Here is a 26,232-nt window from a genome sequence, read left to right as displayed (position 1 = left end):
ATTGTTCACTTGAAATGGTATTTCCAAAGGCAGTTCCTTTCCTCTGAAAAGCAGAGACGGAGATTGCACTTTCTGCAGAGCGTATTAGAATATCCTTTTATGCAGTGTCTGCAGCGTCCTCTCGTTGTCTTCACCGGGAAATGTGGGACCATGTCCCTGCGCACATCCGTTGGTGGTTCACATGCCCTCTTGGCTGGGACCCCATTTGGTGGACCCCCATTACCTGAGGATGGTCTCTTCTGAGCAGTCACAGGTCTCTGAGGTGTCACTGTTATCGATGTCAAAGGGCACCCACTGGCTGAAGATGGCCGCCCTCGCCTTGGTGTGTTGACAGCTGTGTTTGTCAGGATGAGAGAGGAAGCTAGTTGCGTCTGAAACAATCTGCTGTTCAACATATTTTTCTTTGGAATATTGAGAGCTTTGCAGTCCCGTTTGTAGAGCCAGGAGTTGATCACAGCAATGGTGATAGTGTGCCAGAAGATGTAACTGTATCAGCGGCGCGATTTCATGGGGAACTTGTATTTGGCTGCAAATGAGTCCAGCAAATCCACACCGCCCATTTATTGGTTGTATGCACCCACAATATGAAGTCTCTCAACTTCAAATGTAGGATTTTGTGGTTTTGTTCCAGCGTTGAATCTTTTGCACAGGATCAATGCCAACAAAGGATGACAAGTGTGACTGCCCTGTTGTCATACCATTTGACAGCGCATATGTTGCGGTTTGGTTGTCTTGTATTGGTTTGCTCGATGTCCTTATCATCATCATCATCATCATCCTCATCATCATCAGTTGGACAATCAGTGGGTCTCTGATTCTCTTTTTCCATTTCCTCTTCATTTTCGACCACCTCCTCATCACTCGAATCACTGGTGTCTGATTCCATGTCAACATCACTCTCTCCATTTTGGATAGCATCAATGACATCATGCACACTGAATTAAACTCTCCTTGCTGGTGTCATTCTGAAATGGAAATAATAGTTAGAGTATGTTCAAGTATAACTAATTCCAATGCAAATTAATCCTATTCATGCAATACATTCCACTGATGGCACACAATACTATCTGGCTAGCCTAATGTGCTCTCTACTTAACATTCTAAAAGGAAGATACAACCCCCCAGACCTCTTACATCCCCATATTGCAGAACATTCACACCTGTCCCTGAACAATGCACCATACATGCAGCCCCCACATTCCAAAACATTTACTCTTGTCCCTAAACAACCATCCTCCAACAGTATCTGCCTTGTGCAACAAACAGATATTTGGGCAAACAAAGTCCAGATTTAAAAAAAAACAGTTGACTATATTTCACTGCTAACATAAAAATAACATTGATTATGAATTATTCAAATCTGGTCTAAATTGAAAATTATAACAAATAACCCATTTGTAAAGTGTGAATCATCAAATACATTATATTTCTGTAAGTATTTATACTGTATCTGAACATTCGAGAAGTGTAATGTCTCCATGTAGTGTGCAAGGTGCACATGCTATTTTAGCTACCACTTTCACCCAACGTTGTAAAATTACAACAAAGACAAAACAAGCTGAAAATCAAATGTGATGCATGAATTTCACAATAACTTAGTATTTACATGAACTAGGCCTACATATTCTAACAATCACCCAATAATTTTTTTCATAGAATTTACTTACTTCAATGTTGATATATCCAGTCAAATGAAACAAGGAGATTCACTTCCAGGAACGTTTGCTGGTAGAATGAGTTACATTTACATTTAGTCATTAAGCAGACGCTCTTATCCAGAGCGACTTACAGTAAGTACAGGGACATTCCCCCCAGGGCAAGTAGGGTGAAGTGCCTTGCCCAGGGACATAACATCATTTGACACGGCCGGGAATCGAACTGGCAACCTTCAGATTACTAGCACGACTCCCTCACCGCTCAGCCACCTGACTCCTGGGTTCATGACCTTATGGCCAGATCTATATACACATTTAGTATCCAATGGCATTGCAAGGCAATACAATAAGACACATTGGTACATGTACATGTGTTTTTTCCCCTATTTTTTTTTTTGCTAATTTGTTTTTGGGAGGGCTAAAAGTGACGTTGTAATTTTACAACCCTTACAGGGTTAACATCATTTTTTGCTCCGAACACAACACTCAACAACAGCGGATGATAAAACAACCGCTGCTGAGCTGACCAAATTATATATTTTAATTTCTATTACAATTTAAATAGTTTGGGTAATGGTACTTTCTTATTTTCTTATTTATCTTTTGACTAAACTTGTCTTACCAAGGACAACAGAAAACGTGTCTCACCAAAGACAACTTTTTGGGATTGTCCTCCTTTTGGACCCTTTGTCCTCCTTTTTGGACCCAAGTGCCCTCCTTTTCAGGGTCATGCTTCTGACCACCCTATAAACAGCCCATAATTCCGATAGCACGTGAAGGCAGTCCCAACGTCAAAACGGAGTGGGTATGTTGGCGTCACAATAGCATGCATAGATGGTTGACGCTGTTCTGTACACTTATGATTAATTTAGGAGATTATTAAATTAAAACTCAGAAATACCAAGTTTAATTGAACAGCTGTGTTAGTGAAGACAACAGTCGAATGTCTGTTGAATATGCAATCGTTTCCTCGCTATTTATTAGACAGACCATGATTCGCTAGTTACTTTTCCGTGCGTACGTCCTCTCCAAGCAGCGATTGATTCTAGTTCTCGATTGGTTTTGACTGCAGAGGCAATGGCCGATTCGGAGGATGTTGCTGTTCCTGAGTTCAACAACCTTCTTCAAATGGATCCATATCTGAAGCCGTACCAGAATGACTTCAAGAGGAGGTAAAGTGTTTAGTTTAGTGGTACCGAAAAATCATTTTTGCATGTTGTGCTTAGCAGTCAGAATTGAGTTGGGACCATGATGTATTTTCGTAAAAATGCACAACACAATATCAAATCTAGTAGTAGTAGGGTAGTCTATTCACAGGCTTGACATTCGATGCGGGGTTGCTGCATGCCTGCGTCGCGGTCGTATGAGGTGAGGTTAGCTATGTTATGTCGCACATTTAAAAATGATGTAATTGTGTGTTCTACTTTGCCATGTCTTTTTCCATACACGGTTCAACAGTTTTGCCCAGGGTAGTCTGGCCACTATGAAATAATTGGCTTCAGTAACGCCCACCAATGAGCCCCTTAAACTGAGAGACATTTGTGTTTGTTAACGTTCTTGTCCGGTGGACGGGCAATTCTACGGTGTTGCAAAATAGTACCGACCGTGAACATTTCCGACCCCTTTTTCGTTCTTCCAGACACCGGGTCCGTCAAAGTTATCTCTCTTGAATGAACGTCATTTTCGACACATTGACAATTGGAAATGACTTGATTAAAATAATTGTAGGTATTTACATGTCTGCACGTGGTGCCAACTCAGTAGCCTACTAAAAAGTTAAATATAGGATCCACTTGAAAATATTTAGGCCTCCTCCGCTTTATGCCACCCCACACACATCAGATGAACAACAAGCATACAGTATCTTTGAAGTGTTAGTAGCCTATGTTTTCTAGAGGACAGTTTTGCCACTTGTTGTCAGAGATCCCAGGTTGTCAAATATGTTTTTACATTACAGCTCAGATCCCCATTCTCGTGGTCAACAAAAATGTCTAAACAACAGAATGGAGCATGGTAGCAGAGGAGCTGCTTGAGCGTTCATGTACGTGTTATTTTTGATGTGATGGGTCACATTATCAAGCTGCAGTGATAACTGTGCTGTCTACAATCTTTAGTACATATATTGAGAATCCCTAAACTTGTTTGAACATGATAACTGGCCAAGTAGCAAGGTCAGCAGATGACACTACCAACAACAGTGTAGATTACTGGCAAAGAGTAGGATGGATTTATAGTTTGAAGGGTGAACATTCAACTATTTTTGATTGTAGTTACACTTACTGACCCACTGTCTTCTTGAATTCTATTATATTGCATATTGAAATATGTATTTTTGTACTTAGTTTGTTCCGTAAAGAAGCCAATTTATTGATTAATACACTTAGGAGTGAAATAAACATGTAATCTGCAAAGTGCTGGCCCAATGTGAAAAGCAATAGATATTAGTGTTGGCACGATACTTCAATGCTGATACCAAGTGTAGTATTGCGGTACTCGATACGGTAACAATACGAATGATTTAATTGAAATTAAATTACAAATTAAAAGCATAAATAAAATGAGCTCTAAATAAACACAATACTTAGAAATATACAACTGAAAATGAAATATATTTTGATAAAGAAATCACATATGAACACATTATTTGAACATTAAGTATATCATTTTAAAATTCAAATGTAACCTTTACCATTTAAACACATCCTCTTCAATTACAGTTGTAATCGATTAACGATTTATAACAACCCTATATGGTGTGGTTTGTTCTCAGTGACACATTACAGACATGTTGCACTGCATAACATCTAGCCTAATCCTTGTCTCTTTATAGCTTTAATTTTTTACTCAGTTCCTTTGCCTTCTTGAGGTTCTGTGACAAGAGAACTAGACCGTCTAAATTGACCTGTCAGTCTAGAACAGTGGTTTTCCCCCAAAAAATTGTCGCCCCACATTTTCAAAATGACAAACCATCGCGACCCAAATGATATGAAAAAAGGTGTTTGCAAATATACAATTTAAAATGTTTTCCTCTCGTTACCAATTTTCTTTTATTTTCAGCTGGTTCATCTCTTGACACTCTGGCATTACTCTCACAGGAGTTTTTCTCAAGGTGTTTGGCATCAGCGGGTACAATACGATCGGGATGGCTAGTCTCGCTGGCGGGAGCTTGCCTAGCAGCAATGCTAGCAATAAGTGGTTCTGATTCAAGACCTCTTTTTCTGACAACAAAACGATCCATGTTGATGTTTTAACTAGCCATGTGAAACTAAAGTAAAATGAAAAGTTGGAAATAAATGTAAAAAAAAACGACTATAGCGGCAGTGGCACATGCTACTCAGATCAACACATTCTCAACTAGGGATGCGTATTGATAAGATTTTAACGATTCCGACTCCTTATCAATTCCTGCTTATCGATTCGATTCCTTATCGATTTTCCCCTCTACAGCCAACTAAGTCTGTGCGTCCTGCACCCCCCCCCCCCCCCCACACACACACACTCGTTCTAAACAATTTTCTCAAACTGGCTTTGACTGGCTCTGAAATGAGCTAATACCTACCACCTCTAGGCCTCTTCAGGCCTCTTTTCAAAACAAAATCTAGTCGGAGATAGAAACTTTCAGTTTCCTTGTGTTCAAGCTTCTATTACTCAACACCAGTAGGACTTACAGGGGTCCTAACAACAGGCGAAATAACTTCAGTGTCACCTTTCAAAAGAGACCATTTACATGCATGTACTCCAAATGGTTCAACAACAGCTTTCAATGTACTTTGGGTATGTTGTTTAGGCGTTTTCAGCCACATTTAACAGGACTATTATAAGGTTAAACAATTAAAATGCTAAGTTTAATAATGGATTAAAAATCGATATGCTCAGTTTAATAATGGAACACGCGAACGTTTGCTGATAACACACGCCGCCCTGATAATGTGAAATGATCAATGCGATCAATACTAATGGGAGACGAATGCCGGAGCTAAAATGTATGCTTCAAACGACGGGACAGAAGATAACTAGATCGACTACACACAATAAAAGCAAATTGCTTCACACAGTAACAAGTGGTTGTGATCACTTTTGAGCAGTTAAGCTGTACCTTAGATAGTTAGAGATGAAGCGCAAACGTTAGCTGCGCTGCTGCATGCATCGAACACATGACGTTCCAGTAACTTCATTCCATGCTGTGTGTTCAAATGCTTCTTCATATTTGTAGTATTTCCTCCCTTCCACGAAATATACTTTTTACACGCGTTACAAGTGGCGTTGTTGTCATTTTGTCGTGTGAAATACAACCAAACTTTAGAACGCTTCTTCCTAGTTGCCATGTTTGCTGCAGTCTGTCTGAATAAACTATAAGAGTTTGCACATGCGCAACGGCACAGAGAATCGTTAACAGAATCGTTCAGGAATTTTGCTATCGATTCACTGGGAACCAGTTCTAAACAAGAACCGGTTCTCGATACCCATCCCTATTCTCAACATACAGCGGTTATTTTGTCTGACGTAGGCTTGACCAGAAGGGCTCCGACTTGACCTACACATAGTGCTCAGTTTAGTATAACGCCCCATATGGCTGTGGAGATGTACTGTCAATAATAAGTTTAACCCTGAGAGAACTGTAGCATCCCCGGTTGAAAAGATGGTCTCTTTAACGTTCACAATTCCTTTTATTCAAACCTTGTTTTGCGAACACACCGTAAGAGCTGCAGATACAAATACATTAAAGGTGACATGACATGCTGTTTTTGGATGCTTTTATATAGGCCTTAGTGGTCCCCTAATACTGTATCAGAAGTCTCTTTCCCGAAATTCAGCCTTGGTGCAGAATTACAACCACTACTAGCAGTCCCACAAAGAGCTTTCCTCAGAACGCGCTGTTTTGGTGTCTGTAGCTTTAAATGCTAATGAGGAGCGGAGCACCATGCACTAATGTTTACAATGGATGTATCGCAACGGCTGTAGCCCGTTGCTGCAAGATGCCTCGAATTTGCCCATTCTCATCTGATAACCCTGGTTTGCAGAGGTACACACTCAGTCATTTCAATGAGGGGAAAGACGGATATCGCGCGCGCCATAACACCAACAGCAGAGCGGTTATCCAAAGAAGTGTACAACACTCACGTTACAGCATGTGTATTCACACACATACTTGATGCTACCTTTACATTAGCGACAGTAACTCAGCTGTTAGCTGCAGAGCTGTTACAGCCACATTCTAAGGGTAGCAAGCTAGGTAACCATATACAGTAAAGCTACAAAATGATATAGCGTTAGTTAACTTACTTGTCCGATGTTAGTAGCTGGACGAAGGAGAGTTAGTACTGATCCAGAATTTAATTTCAGCAAAGCCAGTTTTGTATTAGCTCAAGTTGAGGAAACAGATTCTCTGGGCGGGCAAAGCAGAGAGAGTGAAGGTAACCTTCCTCCTTGTGACGTCACAAGGAGGAGATTTTCAAACAGAGCAATTGAGCCTTCATTTTCTCAAAGGCGGAGAAGAACACCCAGGGCTTGGTTTACACCTATCTAAAATTCTAGCCACTGGGGGACCAAAGGCAGGCTAGGGGAACTCATATTAATGTTAAATAACCTAAAGTGAAGTTTTCATGTCATGTCACCTTTAACATTAGTGACTCTTACATGATGTGCTTCAATGACCTTTCAATAAACCTTTTATCGCTAGCAACAAACACAACATCATTATTGACGATTATCAGTACTGTAGCATTAGCAATCACCATTGGGGAATAGCAAATTACAAACATGAAATATGAATATTGGACTGCATATAAAACCAGATGTGCTGAAAACGCGTTCTGATGGACAGCTCGAAGCTGAAATGCTCAGATTCTGTCTTGCAAAGTGAGCAAGGATAGGCAGGTGTACTTCCCGTTTTCTCCACCAGACCAGTGGGTCATCTGCAGGGTTGATTACTTTCATTTGTTTATAATCAGCCATCTCATTTTCCTCTGTTTTTTTTAGTGTAACCGCTGTGGCAACTTTTTGTCCACTTCCAGGGGCCTGTACTACGAATCAAGATTTGGCTTTCAGGTTCAACCCAGGGTTTTCTGTATCACGACGGTGGATCACTTGTTACCGGAGTAGATCGCCATGGTAACACATGCTGAACGCATAACCTGGTCGGGAGCAGGTTAAGTTGGAGATCAGAGATCAACCGATAAAGCACCGCCCACTGACCCATTCATTCTTGAGGATAATGGCGTCACCGTTCTTAGAACATCCTGTGGAGCTTGGTGTGCGGATAGTGAGAGGTGCGCTCAGAAGAGCCAGAACATTTAGAGACCGACAAATCCCTTTGGCATTCCATGATGACTATCTTTATGAAATATATAGATTCTCAGCTGAGGGAATTGCGTATCTTTGCCAGCTTCTGGAGCCGTATGTTGCCAAAGCGACACATCGAAGTCGTGCACTCACAGTCCCACAGACGGTATGCATAGCGTTGCGTTATTTCGCTACGGATACTTTTATGTAGTGTCATGTTGATATGTTATTACTATTCACTGGGGTGTCTCCCCATAACCCCTTTTGTTGTCCTTGGGTTGCTTTGAGCCATTTAGTAACTATTTCCATATCAGAAATTTGGGCAAAACACTTCAAACCAAAAAGAACAATGTGTATGGTACCGTACAATGCTCTTCACAAGTTAAATGATAATTTCACTACTTTCATTAAATTTGGATTTTTCATTCACTTTTATAGCGTTTTTCAAAAAGAATAAATAGGACATTGAATGAAAGAAATGGTGAAAACCCCCACAAGACTCAAAAGGCACAACAAAAAAGCCACAAAATGGTATTAAAAGGCCAAAACGTTGAAAAAAGTTTAACAAATACATCCTCGTGTTATCCCTTTCCTAGGAACACAGAAAAAGAATGTCAGCGTAACTAAGTTTAGTGTCATTCATTCAGTATTATCTCTTCTCATATTCCAGTTTTTCTATCCCCAGCCTTGTTTTTATTAAAAGCCTCTTATACTCTATATATCGAGCCTCTTATACTCTATATCGAGCTCCAGGATTCTTTTATACAGGGCTCTCACATTGTCTGCTCCAGCCTGAAACAAAACATTGTCCCTTTGCAAGGCACACTTGGAGAAAAGTTGAAGGTGTCCATTTGTCTTGGCCTTGAAGTGGAGGCCCTAGGATCAGGGGGAGGAATAAGTCCCTCTTCCTGCGGAGTTTAACACCATAGCAATTTAATCAATTGAGTCATATTTGAAACTAGAGAGGGTACAATTTCTGGGGAAGTTGTAGGGTGTGCTTGCTTGCGTCGGTTGCACAGGGGTCCGTTTTTGAATGACATTTTTACAACTGATATTTCTGTATATTTTATATAAAAATACATACTTATTATTTATAAAGATTACATAGATTTAAAAGCATTTTTTTTTTTTTTTTGCTGCTCATTTACAACTGAAAATACGAGTGAAGTGTAGAATGAAATAGATGTCTTCTAATTTCCCCTGCAAGAGGCAGCCTCATCGTTGAATCAAAACGAATAAATTTGGCAGACCGGTGTAAAAATTTACCTGATCTCTATGACTTAAACGTCCTTTTAAGTTTTTCCTTTCTCGTGATATTTTCAGGCATTTAGCCTACTCATTGCATTCATTCATTAATAAATAACCCCCTTTGAAGATTATTCTACGACGTTACCGGCTGTAGAAGATGGAATCGCGATTCAAACAGTACCATCTGCTAACTGAAAATATGCCCCCCAAAACGTAAATAAGCTTGACATTTATTTAGTGGAAAATCGCTCATTCATAAAAAGCTCACTGGTGTAGCGATCATTGTCAGTAACGACGCAAAATGCGATATAGTCCTGTGTGAAGCTGTCCCGGTAAATTGTACGACTACAGTACAGTAGGCTACTAGACTACTGCTGTGTTCGTCTTGGTAGCGATTGCGTTGATTGAATTGGATTTAACGTTCCGTTGTACGGTTTAGGCTGAAATTAATTATTTTCATGAACAGATTGACAAAGTTTAGGCTGTGGCAATGAAGTTCAGGTTAGTAGTTAGATAGACTTTTGATTTAAGTAAGGGGAGTGCCGAACATGTTCTGTCGCTGTTTGACTTCCTAAACAGCTGTGTAGATGTTTTTGTAGTGTCTCGTGTAGGCTACAGCGTTGCAGTGAGCTACACTGGTTTGAAACCACAGGTAATGATAATTTCACCCACAAATCGTTTACTTGTAATCTAATGTCATAATAAATCTTACAACAAAAATGTATTTGTGAGGAATGTTTATTTTAACGATTGAAAACAGATGCATCATAGACCACTGTAGTATGTGTTCCCCGGGCAACAGAGGCTAATGTCATGATGCTAATACTTCAGTGAAAATAGTAGACTACTGTTTCCGAAAGTAGATGTACTTCCTTAATAATATCATCTTATATTGTACATTACACATCACAATTGTGTGTCACATCACAAAGTACAATTAGTAAATAGTTAAATAGTAGTCACCCTGGCCTCTTTGCTTGTGGCGTTTCTGCAGCTGCCTTGCAGTAAAGCTATAGTTAGCCTAGCTATCCCCCAAGTTAACAGATGCGAAACGAATGTTCTGCTACAGGTAGTCACGCGTGTTTTCGTGACGTAGTGACGTTAGTAACGTCAGTGACTGTGGCTAGCAAATTAGCCACCCTTAGCTTCACTTTTCACCACAAAAACGCAATTTCTACTTAAACCATCCAATGGAACGTAAATAAAAATACAACCAACGCAATCGAGACCAAGACTAACCTTTTGACACCGCCGTTGTCTATGTAGTCCAAATATTGATTGATCCTTAGGGGGGCGAAAATAAACAATAAATATATATGTGAGAGAACAAAGGTTGGGCCCTTGCCGAAGGCAAAGCACACCCAATGAGCACTTTAAGGACTTGTCTCATTCATTCAGTCATTTAGCAGACGCTCTTATCCAGAGCGACTTACAGTAAGTACAGGGACATTCTCTCCGAGGCAAGTAGGGTGAAGTGCCTTGCCCAAGGACACAACGTCATTTGGCATGACCAGGAATCGAACTGGCAACCTTCAGATTACTAGCCCGCTTCCCTCACCGCTCAGCCACCTGACGCCCCTACAGTCTCATGTTAAGACCACCACCATTAGCAAGTCATTACAGACACTTCAATCACAGCCACACGTTCACACACTCTCACTATCTGTGTTTCAAGTGGCAAAAAAACAACTCAAAAGTGTACCCGCAAAATGCTCTCTGAGCAGGCAGACCCAGTTTCCTGATCATCTAGGACCTCCACTTGAGAAAGTAAATGGCATATTTGATCAATATTCAGCAACCACATATGGCATACATACTGGCGTATGACTATTAGTTTCACTGTTACCTCTGTATGGCACAGTGGGTGGTGGCAGCAACACCACTGTATTTCCTGTCACTGCAGAGAACAGTAATACATTTCACTCCTACAATATTCTTAAATAATTGTTGAATGAACATGGTAACATAGATTACTTGAAACATGCATATGCCTGGGTTTCCGAGCTGCTGCCACCAGGGTCTGAAGAAATGCCCCCTTCCAATCAGGTTCCTCTTTCCATCAGGAACCTGATTGCTGGAGAGGGCCAGCTCCTCAGCAGGAGTGAAGTCCTGTGGAGGAGGGCCCCCTCCAGTTTTCCTTGACTAATTGTTCTTCCTGTTGGCTGCAAGCAATTTCATTGTTCTATAGGCCCTTTGTATACCAATATCCTACAAAAGGGACTGACTCTGGCAATTCAGCCTTGTACTTGTTGGCCTTAATGTATTGCCTACTGCTACTTACTGTTTTGAATTATGTTTTTATATTTATTTGTTATTTGCTCCCATGATTTTTTGCCACTGCCAGGGTTGCAACTAAAGTAATACAGCAACAAAAGTTTAACGTTATGGAATGCACAAGTGTAATTATGGTCACATCTTTTGCCTGGGGCAGTGATATCAATAAGTCATGTAGCTTACGCATTTACAGCGTCTGCTATTTTCTACCAGCTTGGCAGCAGCGACTTTGTTGATTTTTGCCTGTATTATGTCTGTATTTCCATTATGTTTGTATTACAATATTTCACGCAGGAGGAGTAGACAAAGTTTGTAAGATTATTGTCTGCTCTTCCTGCGTGAAATATGCGGATCTTGTTCTGTCCATGTTTGCGATTGGACATTTTATGTGAACGCGCGCACGTCTCTAGATTGGAAAGATCTGGGTTGATAACCGCCGTCGTGATACCGCTTATCGTGATTGCGATTGTTAGGCTTTGTGTAGCCGGGTAACTGAAAGTAATACAGAGCATGTTGATCTTCATTCGTAGTGCAGGCCCCAGATGCCGCCTTCTCCTTTTAGATCTGTTTTGGGCTTTTTTGTACAGTTGCTGCTTCATTGTTCCCTTTGCTTTTGTGTTCTGACTGGGAAACAATGCTGTATTAGGGTCAATGACGTATAAGGATTTTCAACAGGCCAATTTTAAAATACAATAAATATGATTTTTTATTGCATTTGCTCAGACATTTACAATGTTGTGTATGTATGAATTTATATAAAGCAACCGTGAATTATTTAAAAAATGAACAAATTTCCTTAACCTATTTACATTTATTTTACAAGTTCTATAGTTGTTGATATTTGTTTTTGTTCTATAACATCAGTCACCTACCTTCATGTAGTTAACATACACATTTTTCATGTGAATTGCACAAAACTGAAAAATGTCTAAACAATATAATTCCGTTAAGCATACTGGATCAGAGATTAATATTTTAGCCTCAGAAATGACATTGCATTTTCTTTTTAAACTGTCAAATTAGGATTCTTCCTGACGGAGGAATCCTATAAACCTATTGTTATTGTTAGTTTTATTATTATTAGGGGCCAAGCAACGAAGCTGCGAGGCACCAATTGTATTTGGTAGTATTATTACTGGTGGCCAAGCAGCGAAGCTGCGAGGCACCAATTGTATTTGGTAGTATTATTACTGGTGGCCAAGCAGCGAAGCTGCGAAGCCACTTAAGTGTTTCTACCTTTTCTTACCATTATTGGGTGTGCTCAAGCCTTCGGCGAGAGCACAACCTTTTGTGATCTCAAATATAGATTTTTCTTATTATTTTTATTTATTTTCCCACCCCTAAGGATCAGTCAATATTTGGACTACATAGACAACGTAGGTGTCAAAAGTTTCGTCTTGTTAGCGATTGAGTTGCTTGTATTTTTATTTACATTCCGTTGCACAGTTTAGGAGGTTACAACGTTTTTGTGGCAAAAAGTGTCTTCTGTCAACGAAGGGTACTCAGTGCTAGCCTACGTCACTACGTCAGCACACGTTAGCAACGACGCATGGATAGCACGCAAGTTGGAGCTTGGATTATGAGTGAAAAATACCACCCCCAAAATTCCCAACCATTGGACTTTGTTGAGAAAGCGATTTCGAGTGGAACTGCCATCTCGGATCTTTGATTTAGGTCGTGAAAGTCTTTGTAATTTGAGCGAATGCGGGTCGCCCGTGAGACCGCCTAGTCTTTTAGGCGGCAGCCATGCTAGAAAGCATCATAGCAGTATTTTCGTAATTTTATAGTTCAATTTTACACGAAAAAAGAGGGAAATGTTATGATGATATGACTATTGTGAAGACAGCCAGGTGGTGAGATTTTAATGTAGGTTGCTGTAAATGTTTTAGATGTTTGCTACGTGAGAGCCCCGTCAGCCTCCATGGACGATTGCGGCAGCTGTTGTCGATCTGCGTGAGTATTTTCTTAATTTCGTACCAGGGTCAATTCTACATTAAAAGGGAGAGCAGTGTTTTAAAGATATGGCGATTGCGAATACAGCCAGCGGGTCAGCATAGTTTTGTGATTTGTGTAAAACTTGGAATTTGAGTGAGACCGCGTCTTGTTTTGACGTTAGCCTCAGAGCCAGACTCTACTCGCCCACTGGCAGTGTGTAGTAGGCTACTGTCTTCAATGCCACAGCTATGGCTAAACTTTGTCAAAAGAAACGTTCTCATTTCCGGCGCTTTCAAACAATCAGTGAAGTGTGGCTAGCAACAGCAGCTAGCTTGCCTAGCAAACTTCTTTTGAATTAGCCATGTCCCCCTAAATTAATGTCAAAATATTTTACATTTTGGGGGGCATATTTTCAGTTAGCAGATGGTACTGTTTGAATCGCGATTCTATCTTCTACTGCCGGTAACGTCGTAGAATAATCTTCAAAGGAGGTTCTTTATTCATTAATGAATGCAATATGAGTAGGCTAAATGCCTGAAAATATCACGAGAAGGGAAAAAGGACGTTTAAGTCATAGAGATTAGGTACATTTGTACACCGGCCTGCCAAATTTATTCGTTTTGATTCAGCTATGAGGCTGCCTCTTGCAGGGGAAATGAGAAGACATCATATTTCATTCTACACTTCACTCGTAATTTGAGTTGTAAATGAGCAGCAAAAAAAAGATGCTTTTAAATCTATGTAATCTTTATAAATAATAAGTAGGCCCTATGCATTTTTATATAAAATATAGGCCTACAGAAATATCAGTTGTAAAAATGTAATTAAAAAACGGACCCCTGTGCAACCGACGCAAGCAAGCACACCCTACAATTTCCCCAGAAATTGTACCCTCTCTAGTTAATGGATTGCTTCTTGGACTTCGATAGTAATGGGGAGACTGGGGTGCTGCTGACTCATCTGTTGTTAAGTCTGTTAAAAGGGGCAGGGAGTCAGATACGGCCCGACATTCTAGCGACTAGCGCATCTATGACTGCAACTAAACACCGTCACCGATAAGTGCGCTAAGGCAGGATCAAACCATTTCATGTAGATACAGGGGGATGGTCGGTCAATATGGATGTTTACTTTTTGGTCAATAGGGATATTTAACCTTTATTGCAAATTTTCGATTTTTGCAACCGTTTGTTAGTTACAGCCAATCAAATTGATGTGGCCGAATTGTTGTGGCTGCCATTTTGAATGAATGAATATAACGTTTTTTCGCTACCTCTCCTGTAAAGTTTGTCCAATCTTCACCAAATTTGGCACAGATCATCTTCAGACCAAGCCTCACAAAAGAGATCACATGTTTTTTGGATTTTCTAAACCTTTTGACTGGAACAGCCAATCAAAGTAGTCAACCAAGCCACCATAAAAGAAGTGGGGTCATTTCTCAGCACCTCTTTACTGCATTGAGACCAAATTTGGTATAGGGACTAGGGACCCTTTTCTAAAGAGGTCCAAAATAGGTCATGCAATTTCACCTCTAGGTGGCGCTGCAATAAGCACAAATTTGTCACCAATTATCTTCAGATCAAGCTTCACAAGTTTTCACATGGTTTTTGATTTTCAAAACCGTTTTTCCTGTAAAGCCGCCAAAACAGGAAGTGAGATCATATCTCAGGACATATTTTCTGAATTTACATAAAACTTTGTACAGGTGCTCGGGACCCTGTTCCAAAGAGGTCCACAAAAGGTTGTGTCATCTAACCTCTAGGGGGCGATCCCGTTTAGTCAAAAGATAAGTAAGAAAATAAGACGGTACCATTCCCCAAACGATTTCAATTGTAATAGAAACTAGAGAGGGTACAATTTCTGGGAAAATTGTAGGGTGTGCTTGCTTGCGTCGGTTGTAGGTGGGTCCGTTTTCCCTTCTAGTGATATTCTCAAGCATTTAGCCTACTCATATTGCATTATTCACAAAACATGGCTGCCGCCTAAGCCTATGCGGTCTCCCTGGCGCATAGGCTTATTACAAAGTCTTTCACGCCCCAAATCAAAATACTGAGCTGACAGGTCTGTGGGGAATTGCTTTTCTCCTAAAGGCTGCCCTCCTCGACCTTTTTGATGAACAATTCGCCAAGATGCAAAATGATTCACTAATTAAAAACGCAGAGGAAAAAAGCTAGAGCTAGCTACTTTTAGCTAGCTACGTCGAAATTATATTTGATTTATTAACACAAAGATATTGTGGCAATGTGGACATTTACATAAATACACTTCTTTCAGCCATTTTGTATTGCATTCCTTATTCAATTTGACCCTATAGAAAGACATTTGTTCTACAAATATGTAACAATTTTCAAGTCGATTGGATCTATGGTTCATGAGAAGGGTTTTGAAGGTTGTACCAAATTTGGACAGTACAGCAAAATCTATCATGGCGGACCTTAAGGGTTCTTGAGGCTTTTTTGTTCCCCATGAGAAATAAGGCATGTGTACCAATTTTCAGGCATTTTGGAATAATGGGGCGCTGGGGAAATCACGTAGACTTTGGGCGTGGCTTATAGCTCTTTTTCCTCCTACCGGAGGAACCATAATAATAATAAGAATAAGAAGAATACTAACAAAAACAATAGGTTTCCTCCTACCGGAGGAACCCTAATGAACTGACAACACAAGTTATACGACTTACATTTCTCAAGGACGCACAGTGGCGCTTGTGCCCACTTGCAGTGTGAAGTACGTGTCCCTGCTATTCTCCAACATGCACTCTAATAATCACTGCTGATAGACGGCCTTTTGTACAGCCTTATTTCTGATACCGTCGTGGCAGAAATGTAGCCGTGGTGGCTACAACATAGAGGAAACACTGGGCTCTATCAGACCCTTGAATGTTTGAGACTATTTCAATAGCTCCTTCTATAGACCTTCTGATTGCAAACTATAGTTTGAGTATCCACTAATTCCCCTTACATTTGAGATTGGTGATTTTATCGGCTAATGATTTGTTTGACCCATACTTGAATACATGTAAAAATGCTTTTATTAGTTACGTTTATCTGCTTTACAAAACGTAGCTTATTTGCAATTGTAAATTATTGTGCTTTATATAAAAAATATTGCGCTTATACCATTGTCTACACACAAATGTATGTGAAACAAAAGCACTTTGTATAATTTAATTCTTATTATCCTTTTGCACATACGGTAATTATATATAGGCTATATATATGTATAAACAATACATATTAGGTATATTTATACACTATATATTACATTTGCATACGGGAGCCCTTGCGACATCTGCTGATAGAAAGAGTATCGCAGCCTTGGAATGCAGGGAAAAAATGGCAGAACGCGCACCTGGCAGCTATTTAAAAGTAGACAGGAGTGAAATAGCCTTAAATTTGCTTTTCTTGGTGTGATTTTGAACATATAATAGTACTGGATGATAAAACACACATCTAGGAAAAATCAAGAAAGTAGGGTCCTGGAATTTGAGTGTGAAGATACAATTAAATTTTCCTCAATGTTCCGCCTCTCGCTTCTATTGTTAAGCAAGGTAATGCCAACTGGGAAATTGAAAGCTGATGCAGAGACTAAACGGGGCTTGTCAATCAGCATGGCATCCTGTGGACAGAAAATACAAACAAAACTAATGTTCACAAAGTTAGGGTCACTGTTAACATAAATTTACAGATCATTAAATTACACTCAACCATTTGAATGTCTATCATCAGACAAATTATTAAAATAACTAGCATATCCCATAAAAAATTGATATAATAAGTCTCAATGATACTATTGACTTGAAATAAAGTCAACAAGTACCAAAATTATTTGGTTTATTTACTTTTGCTGATCATTGCTGCCAAGACCAGGTCAGTGCCCTTCAACACTAAAGACAGGAGTGAGCTAAACAACATTGATACCTTGAGACAACACTGAATATGTGAATACTGTGTGTTCTTGTATCTTGAATATGTTCACTATTGATGCACAGAAAATATTAGAACTTCTTAAAAGTATCCTGGTATCCATCAGGAATAGAATGTTGGTAAGACCATTGTCAATAGAAATGTACAAGACAAATGTATCTTCGAATACATGCATGATGGAAATAAAACAATGTAGCCAACACGATTCACAACACTGTCTGTCGTGAAGATCCAAGTGGAGATCCAAGATGGCGCCGATGATGGCTGCCTCGGTCGTTAGGTGCGCTCTTCTGCTCTTAAGACAGTGGAGATGGTTGTGGACTTCAGGAGGAACACAGCCCCACTCACCCCCATCACCCTGTGTGACTCCCCAGTCAACACTGTGGAGTCCTTCCGCTTCCTGGGCACTATCCTCTCCCAGGACCTCAAGTGGGAACTGAACATCAGCTCCCTCATCAAGAAAGCACAACAGAGGATGTACTTCCTTCGGCAGCTGAAGAAGTTCAACCTGCCAAAGACAATGATGGTACACTTCTACTCAGCCATCATTGAGTCCATCCTCACCTCCTCCATCACCGTCTGGTACGCTGCTGCCACTGCCAAGGACAAGAGCAGACTGCAGCGTATCATCCGCACTGCTGAGAAGGTGATTGGCTGCAATCTGCCTACCCTCGAGGACCTGCACACCTCGAGGACCCTGAGGCGAGCGAGGAAGATTGTGGCCGACTCCTCCCACCCTGGACACTCCCTGTTTCAGTCACTCCCCTCCGGCAGAAGGCTGAGGTCCATCAGGACCTCACGCCACAAAAACAGTTTCTTCCCTTCCGCTGTTGGCCTCTTCAACAAGGCCAAGGGACCACACTGACTCTAATGACTTCTTGCTTAAAACACAATGCTTTTTGCACTGCATTACAAAATTGTATCTTGTACATTTGTATTTTTTGTAATATTTGTATTTTTTGTAATATTTGTATTTTTGTATTTTTATATTGTAATTTACGGCAACTTATATTTTATTTTATTGTATATTTAATTATATTCTAATCCCACTTAGTACTACTAGTTTATGTACCCTTAGTATAGATAGTCCACATATTTAAATTTTAGGTATATGTTTATTGTATGCACCTTCCTGCCAAAGCAAATTCCTTGTCTGTGCAAACTTTCATGGCGAATAAATCCCATTCTGATTCTGAAACATTGTCTTGTACTCTGGTAAGTGTAAAAGCAGGATAGGTAATGTTTTTGTGAAGCACGTTTTGTCAGTGTTGCTGATCAGATAGCAATCAATAAAACAAAGCAGACAGTAAAATCAAATACAACTGATATATGTGGAAGTCACAGGACTGTAATAAACATGACCAATCATTGCATACGGATCTAATGCAATGACTGGACGGGCTACTTGCCTGTCAACCTGCCGACCAGTGGCGCCTTAATGCACGGGCTTACCTGGGCTTAAGCCCGGGGCCTCGACCAATCAGGGGCCTCTTAATAATAATACAAAATAATAATGATGATAAATGCCGTATTCGCGGTGTCATTACTCTGCTCTACAGTGGCATCTGGTGGTGGATGTGGAGGGAGGCCGGTTGCAGATGGGTCCATTTAATATGAAACAAGCTGAACCCCCTTTGGGACAAGCTATTCTAACAACGTTGTCATCGGCAGTATTTTTCAGATGGAATCGCGATTCGAACAGTACCATCTGCTAACTGAAAATATGCCCCCAAACGCAACTTTTTGGTCTCAGTCTAGAGCCCTGCGTGGAGAAGCTAAATTGTGCTACGAGCAAGCTAGCCTAGCTGCTGGAGGTGAAGTTAGTTTCATATTCGACATTCGACATTCGTCTCAAATTCAGAAGACGCTACTTTGCAGCGTCGACTTAGGGACCGGGTGAAAATTACCCATACAATTTTGAAAAATGATGACTTTTATAATGATTTTATAAAACCTCAAACAAACAGCAGAGTATTCCAACAATGTCTGGCCTACTTCCACACCCTTTACTTTTTCAATAAAACTTTTTTTTTAAATGATAGAAAATTGCTAATCTCTGAAAATAGCATGAAATCCTTGCTAATCTCAATATCTTTTTCAAACTTGTTTCAAAAAATCTCAAATACACACCAGATTATTCTAATGATGTCTGGCCTACTTCCACAACATTTACTTTTCCAATAAAGTTTTGAATAAAATTCCAATTAATCGCTAATCTCTGAAAATAGCATGAAATCCTCGCTAATCTCTGTTTTTCAAACTGTTTCAAAAAATCTCAAATACACCAGATTATTCTAATAATGTCTGTCCTACTTCCACACCCTTTAATTTTTCAATAATGTTTTTAAAAAATGATAGAAAATCGCTAATCTCTGAAAATAGCATGAAATCCTTGCTAATCTCTATCTTTTTCAAACTTGTTTCAAAAAATCTCATACACACCAGATTATTCTAATAATGTCTGGCCTACATCCACAGCCTTTACTTTTTCAATAATGTTTTGAATAAAATTCCAATTAATCGCTAATCTCTGAAAATAGCATGAAATCGTTGCTAATCTCAATATCTTTTTCAAACTTGTGTCAAATATCAAATATACACCAGATTATTTTAATAATGTCTGGCCTACTTCCACACACTTTACTTTTTCAATAAAACTTTTAAAAAAATGATAGAAAATCGCTAATCTCTGAAAATAGTATGAAATCCTTGCTAATCTCTCTTTTTCAAATTTGTGTCAAAAAATCTCAAATATACACCAGATTATTCTAATAATGCCTGGCCTACTTCCACACCCTTTACTTTTTCAATAATAAAATTCAAATTAATCGCTAATCTATGAAAAAAGCATGAAATCCTCGCTAATTTTATAGAAGACGAGTAATCATTTCATACAAGAAGACAGGATCACATCCACCACAACGGTTCCATTGACAGTCGCAGCTGTCAAGTCTTAGGTAAAACACTTTATATGTAAGGAATATTTTGAATCCAGTCAATACTGAGAGAGAGAGAGGTATGTGTAAGATTACTCTGATGTAACCCCTCGACACACCCCATCACATGGAGTGTCTGCCTGTCAGAAAAATTGAAGATTTTTTTATTATAACTTTTTTATTCTGTATAAAATGATACTGTGTTCAGCATTCCTTGTGTGCAAAGAGAGGCCTACCCCCAAATCTGAACTCTGGGTACACACACAAGACCCTTATCTTGGGGCTGAGGACTTAGGGGGGGTTTGTTTGTTTTAAAGAGATACTGTTTAAGGGCTAGATGGAGACGCAAACTCTGGTGACCATTTGCTTGACACCTATATGGTGTTAAGCAAATGAGTTTTTACGACACCTGAACCAGAGATTCAACTAGGGTTGATGACGCAAACACACGCGCGCGCCAGGTCTATGCAAGGGAGCCAATGAAAGAAGAGTGTGGAAGAAATTGTCAAGTGAGTCAAGTGGCTGAGCGGTTAGGGAATCGGGCTAGTAATCAGAATGTTGCTGGTTCGATTCCCGGCTGTGCCAAATGACGTTGTGTCCTTGGGCAAGGCACTTCACCCTACTTGCCTCGGGGGAATGTCCCTGTACTCACTAAGTCGCTCTGGATAAGAGCGTATGCTAAATGACTAAATGTATGTCTCCACTGGAACTGCATGACTATCAGTTTAGTCTAGAAATGTGTAACTACAAAGCAACCAGATGATTAGAGAGTCTCTACATACTTTAAAAACAATAAAGACCAGGCTAAACATACAGTGATAATGGCAACATTTCTCCCTCTGGCATGAAGGTCAGACTACAGTATTACAAATTGCATAGTCCCTTGCATAGCTTGTAATGAGAAAGTATAACTAGTCTTTTGAAATTGGATGATGTTAATCCCATAGTAATGAACAGTTTTGCTATGTCTTAAACACAGTTTTTATTCAGTGAATAGTTTTTGGAATAATCCTTTGACGTCTGAATGAACAACAATTGCTACTCTCATTAATACTCTTCTACTTGACATTATATAGATTGCATGCTCTGAATGCATGAGGTGGTATCATGCAGAGTGCTTGGACATGACCCACAGAGAGTTCAATGCCGCAAGAAAAGAAACAGACTGGAAATGCCTTGCCTGCAACAGACGGAGAGTCTGAAAATGTCCTGCACTAAATATAATGTCTTTGTTTTAATAAATGACTAATACCACAGTAATAAAGACTTGAGTTATGATGTTTAGCGTGGATTTCATGCTATTTTCAGAGATTAGCGATTTTCTATCATTCTTTTAAAAACATAATTGAAAAAGTAAAGGGTGTGGAAGTAGGCCAGACATTATTAGAATAATCTGGTGTATATTTGAGATTTTTAGACACAAATCTGGAAAAGATATTGAGATTAGCGAGGATTTCATGCTATTTTCAGAGATTAGCGATTTTCTATCTTCTTTTAAAAACATTATTGAAAAATTAAAGGGTGTGGAAGTAGGCCAGACATTATTAGAATAATCTGGTGTGTATTTGAGATTTTTTGAAACAAGTTTGAAAAAGATATTGAGATTAGCAAGGATTTCATGCTATTTTCAGAGATTAGCAATTTTCTATAATTTAAAAAAAAGTTTTACTGAAAAAGTAAAGGGTGTGGAAGTAGGCCAGACATTATTAGAATAATCTGGTGTATATTTGAGATTTTTTGACACAAGTTTGAAAAATATATTGAGATTAGCAACGATTTCATGCTATTTTCAGATTTTAGCGATTAATTGGAATTGTATTCAAAACGTTATTGAAAAAGTAAAGGCTGTGGATGTAGGCCAGACATTATTAGAATAATCTGGTGACAGTTTGGTTTAAATATCCATAAAAACATTATAAAAGTAATCATTTTTCAAAATTGCATGGGTAATTTTCACCCGGTCCCTAACTCGACGCTGCAAAGTAGCGTTTTCCGAATGTGAGACGAATGTCGAATATGAAACTAACTTCACCTCGCTCTGTTGCTAGCCAAACTACACTGAGGGGATTGTTTGAATGCGCCGGAAATTAAAAACGTTTCTTTTGACATAAAGTTTAGGCTGTGGCATTGAAGACAGCGACACACCACACAAGCTTGAGTTTAAATACATTATTTAATGTGACATTACTTACTGTACATGCAAGTCTTGAATTGCTTAAATGTATAATGCTGCTAGTACACCATGGCACGATACGATACCTGCTGTGCAACAACAATGCACGTTGTATCCATGCGTCGTTGCTAACGTGTTGTGACGTAGGCAAGCACTGAGTTCCTTTCGTTGACACAAGGCACTTTTTGCCACAAAAACTTAATTTCAGCCTAAACCGTGCAACGGCACGTAAATAAAACTACAAGCAACTCAATCTTTTGACACCGACGTTGTCTATGTAGTCCAAATATTGACGGATCCTTAGGGGGGCAAAAAGAAATAATAAAAAATCAATATATATGTGAGAGAACAATGGTCGTTTTAGAGGTCGCGAGAACAAAGTAATTGATCCGGTCAGGTCGGTGCCGTGGTAAAAAAAAAAAAATCAAGCGTTCACATCCAAGCGGAGCTCAGAAAAGGAATCAGACAGGCTATATTATTCAAGAAAACTTTGCCAAAAGTTAGACTTTTTTTGGCAAGCGATCAGAGGATACCAACACACTGCCAAATGAAGTGGAGGATAGACTTGATGAGGACAAGGTAGGCCTATCTATAGGATCAAGCTTCTCTGTTTAGAACTAAAATGTAGTTCGTCATTCACTCTTATGACTTTCGTGTAAATATTGCCCCTCCAGTCAAAAATCAGATATCTCTACAGTAGTATCATGTGAAAAGCTACTACGATTGTGCTGTTAAGGCCGAATTATACTTCTCCGACTCCGTTACGGACAGACGGACGGAGTCGGACGGATTGGTTGAATTTATAATACTCCGAAGGCTGTGGGTGCTTTAAACAATTCACCGCCAGAAGAGTAGGTGGCGCAACGGTTTTTTGTAAGTCGTCGTCGAGTGTTTATTTACCTAGGTTATCGAGAAGTCGGAGCAAATGTACAAATTAGCCGTTTCATCAATAAAATACGCACATTTTCAGCAACTACACTGCCCATTTCTCGTCACATTTTAATTCAGATGCTGATTTACATGTACTTGTACTGTTTAGCTGAAATATGAATTGTAAAAACTCATCTCAAAACTTGGAAGTTTTTGGAAGATGGATTGTCAACCGCTTAGCTGTCACGCAAACCAAGTGCTGTCTGCTTGCATGGCTGGTCAGGGATTGTTTTCGAAAATTGTCGGTGCCTGTGTAAAAAGATCTACTTTTGTCCGCTTTAGACGGGAACATACGACAGACGACACAGTGCATCTTCGTTCCATAAAAAAAGTTGCTTCCGTTTGAGCTCGTAGCTCAACTTTGCTGCCATCTTAACTTTATTGTCTCGCGCCAGTTGTTAAATTTATCGAGATTAGAGAATTACAATTTGACAACCACTCGTCACTCACTACTCAACTCTTGATTTGCCAACTGTGCGCGCAAAGTTATTTATGCATTTAGCAGATAGCAAAACATATGAAGGATGTTAACTTTTATGATGTTAATTTTTTTCCCAATCAATAATTTGCAGTGGCCCGATCGGGCCAGTGAGTTGCTAGTTTAACTGTCCCGACGTTACTTTTTACTGGCCCCGGGCCATCGTTATTGTCGAGCCCTGTTATTGTGAAGGAGGAAAACAAGAACAGTGAGGCAGCAGGAGACAACCATGAGACGACAGTCGTTACAAACAACTGTGCTTTTGAGGGAGAGGTGGAGGACAGGGTACATGCAGCTGAGGTGGGGACAGACGAGCAGGAGCTAACAGAAGGAGAGGCTGCTGAGGGAGGAGTTGACAAGCAGCTAGAGCCTAGAGATGCACTGGCAGGCGACTCAAACCCCTACAGTAACGACCCTGGTGTCTGGTGCGATCGCATTAACCAGCAGGTGAAGTCATATTGGGCAACATTAGGACCGAAAAACTGTCAAAACAAAGACTGCGACTTTTCCGCATCTGAACGGCAGTATAAACATCAGAGGAAGTATCTATCAAAGGTCAATTTCCAACTAAAACTGGGGAATGGGGAGCTTGTGGCCAGAGTGGTTGTGCTACTCCATCTCAGGGCAGTGTTTTTTGCCTGCAAAGTGTTCGGTCAAAACGAAAAATCCCCGTTTGTTAGCACAGGTTTTTGTGATTGGAAGCATGCCGCGGAGCGCATCTCAGAACATGAAAACAGTGACCTCCACAGACAAGTCATGGTCGCGAACGTAAACCTATCAAAGCAAATCGTTACCAAAATTCAAATGCAAATGCATTTCCAGAAATGCATTTGCATTTTAAGAATGTGGCTGCATTATTTGACTCATAAATGAAATTAGTAATCAATCATCCTATTTGCATTTTAATTTTCTTCTTCAAGAGTGCTCAATCTTTCATTTAATTAAAATGAAAAAGAAATAGACATTTGAGATTTAATTTTCAAAACATGCCTCAGCAAATAGATACCAAAATTCAATTTGAAATGTAAAATTTGAAAATTAAAATGCATTTCCATAAATGCATTTTCATTTTAAGAACGTGGCTGCAAAATCGTGACCACAATTCAAATTCAAATGCATTTCCAGAAATGCATTTTCATTTTCAAGAATGTGGCTGCAAAATCGTGACCACAATTCAAATTCAAATGCATTTCCAGAAATGCATTTTCATTTTAAGAACGTGGCTGCAAAATCGTGACCACAATTCAAATTCAAATGCATTTCCAGAAATGCATTTTCAGTTTAAGAACGTGGCTGTAAAATTGTGACCACAATTCAAATGCATTTGCAGAAATGCAAAATGAACGAAAAAGCATTCTGAGCGGCGCAGCAGAGTGACGTCAGTAGCCGCTCTTCTTCAGCTCCCTGCTGACCGAGCTACCCATCTTGTTCGGTAGGGAGCGGTGTGCACATCTGCATTGCATTACATTGCAAATGTGCCGGGAAATTGATTGAATTGCCGGGTCTTTAGAGGACGCATCACAGACTGAGCAACTTGATGTCAAACAATGAATAAAACAGTGGCAGAGCTACTATTAATGTGTAAATCTGTGACGGCAGAGTATGCAGCCAAGCTCTCTATGACTTGTTCTACTCGGTCACGGGCATCAGACTCAGATATATTATTAGATTCTACCTGTTCAGCTAATTCTAACAGTGTTTGCACAATTTGAGGGAGCGCCATGGTCTGATGCGTCCTCTAAAGCAGCGGTCCCCAACCTTTTTTGCGCCACGGACCGCTTTCATGTAAGACATATTTTCACGGACCGGCAGAACGGACTGGGAGGAAAGATAGGCCCTGGACAGCTGCGCTGCTAATGCATGTACATTCTGGGTTTGATCCTAGTTAGTGACTTCCACACCTAATGCGAGCGCGCGAGAAAAATAGTTTAGCTGATTTGAGCGAAAAATAGTTTTTTGAGTTTTATGTAAAATAAACGGCCGTTTTTTCAATTGACCCATCTTTAAGTTTCTTAGCCTGGCTTTCCATCGTCATATTGTTACTAGCTAGCTTTCGATGTGTCAGTCCCACTGTTGTGTGTGACTATAAGCTACGACAGTGACACCCGAAGTGCGTTCCTTATATCCAGTTCAGGCCTATTCCAAAATTTTGTTTGATTGCTGTCACGGCAGAAAATCCCGCTTGATGTTGGAAATGGAAGCAGGGTTTTCAGTGCTTTAGTGGCGATCTCAGGATAGCCTTTATCCAAAACACCGATAGAGTTGTTGTCTCAAACAGGCTTCATTGAGTGGTAACTATCACTTGTCATGTGTCAAGAGGAAGAGACGCGCATGATACCGTTCAATAAAGCCCACAAACTTGCTAAAAAATGAGTAAACACACGTCTTTGCAGAGCTT

General features: G+C 39.8%; 1 protein-coding gene and 1 long non-coding RNA gene across 3 annotated transcripts in view; one reads left to right on the top strand and one right to left on the bottom strand.

Annotated features, from left to right (window-relative positions):
* The window catches only part of LOC134018344 (uncharacterized), a 223,098-nt gene that overhangs the window by 164,357 nt on the left and 32,509 nt on the right, over positions 1-26,232 (bottom strand). The gene's annotated exons all lie outside the window — the stretch shown is intronic.
* The window catches only part of LOC134018342 (1,4-alpha-glucan-branching enzyme-like), a 177,778-nt gene continuing 153,890 nt past the window's right edge, over positions 2,345-26,232 (top strand). Inside the window, exons 1-2 of one of the 2 annotated variants that reach the window (XM_062458242.1) lie at positions 2,345-2,460; positions 2,728-2,827. In XM_062458242.1, coding sequence (XP_062314226.1) covers positions 2,733-2,827 — 95 coding nt within the window. In that variant the 5' untranslated portion in view covers positions 2,345-2,460; positions 2,728-2,732. The other variant, XM_062458243.1, reaches the window with a different exon arrangement.

Source organism: Osmerus eperlanus, chromosome 4 (assembly GCF_963692335.1).
Source record: "Osmerus eperlanus chromosome 4, fOsmEpe2.1, whole genome shotgun sequence".
In the NCBI taxonomy this organism is placed as follows: Eukaryota; Metazoa; Chordata; class Actinopteri; order Osmeriformes; family Osmeridae; genus Osmerus; species Osmerus eperlanus.
Note: the sequence above shows the minus strand (reverse complement) of the source record. Positions and strands in the feature narration are given on the sequence as shown.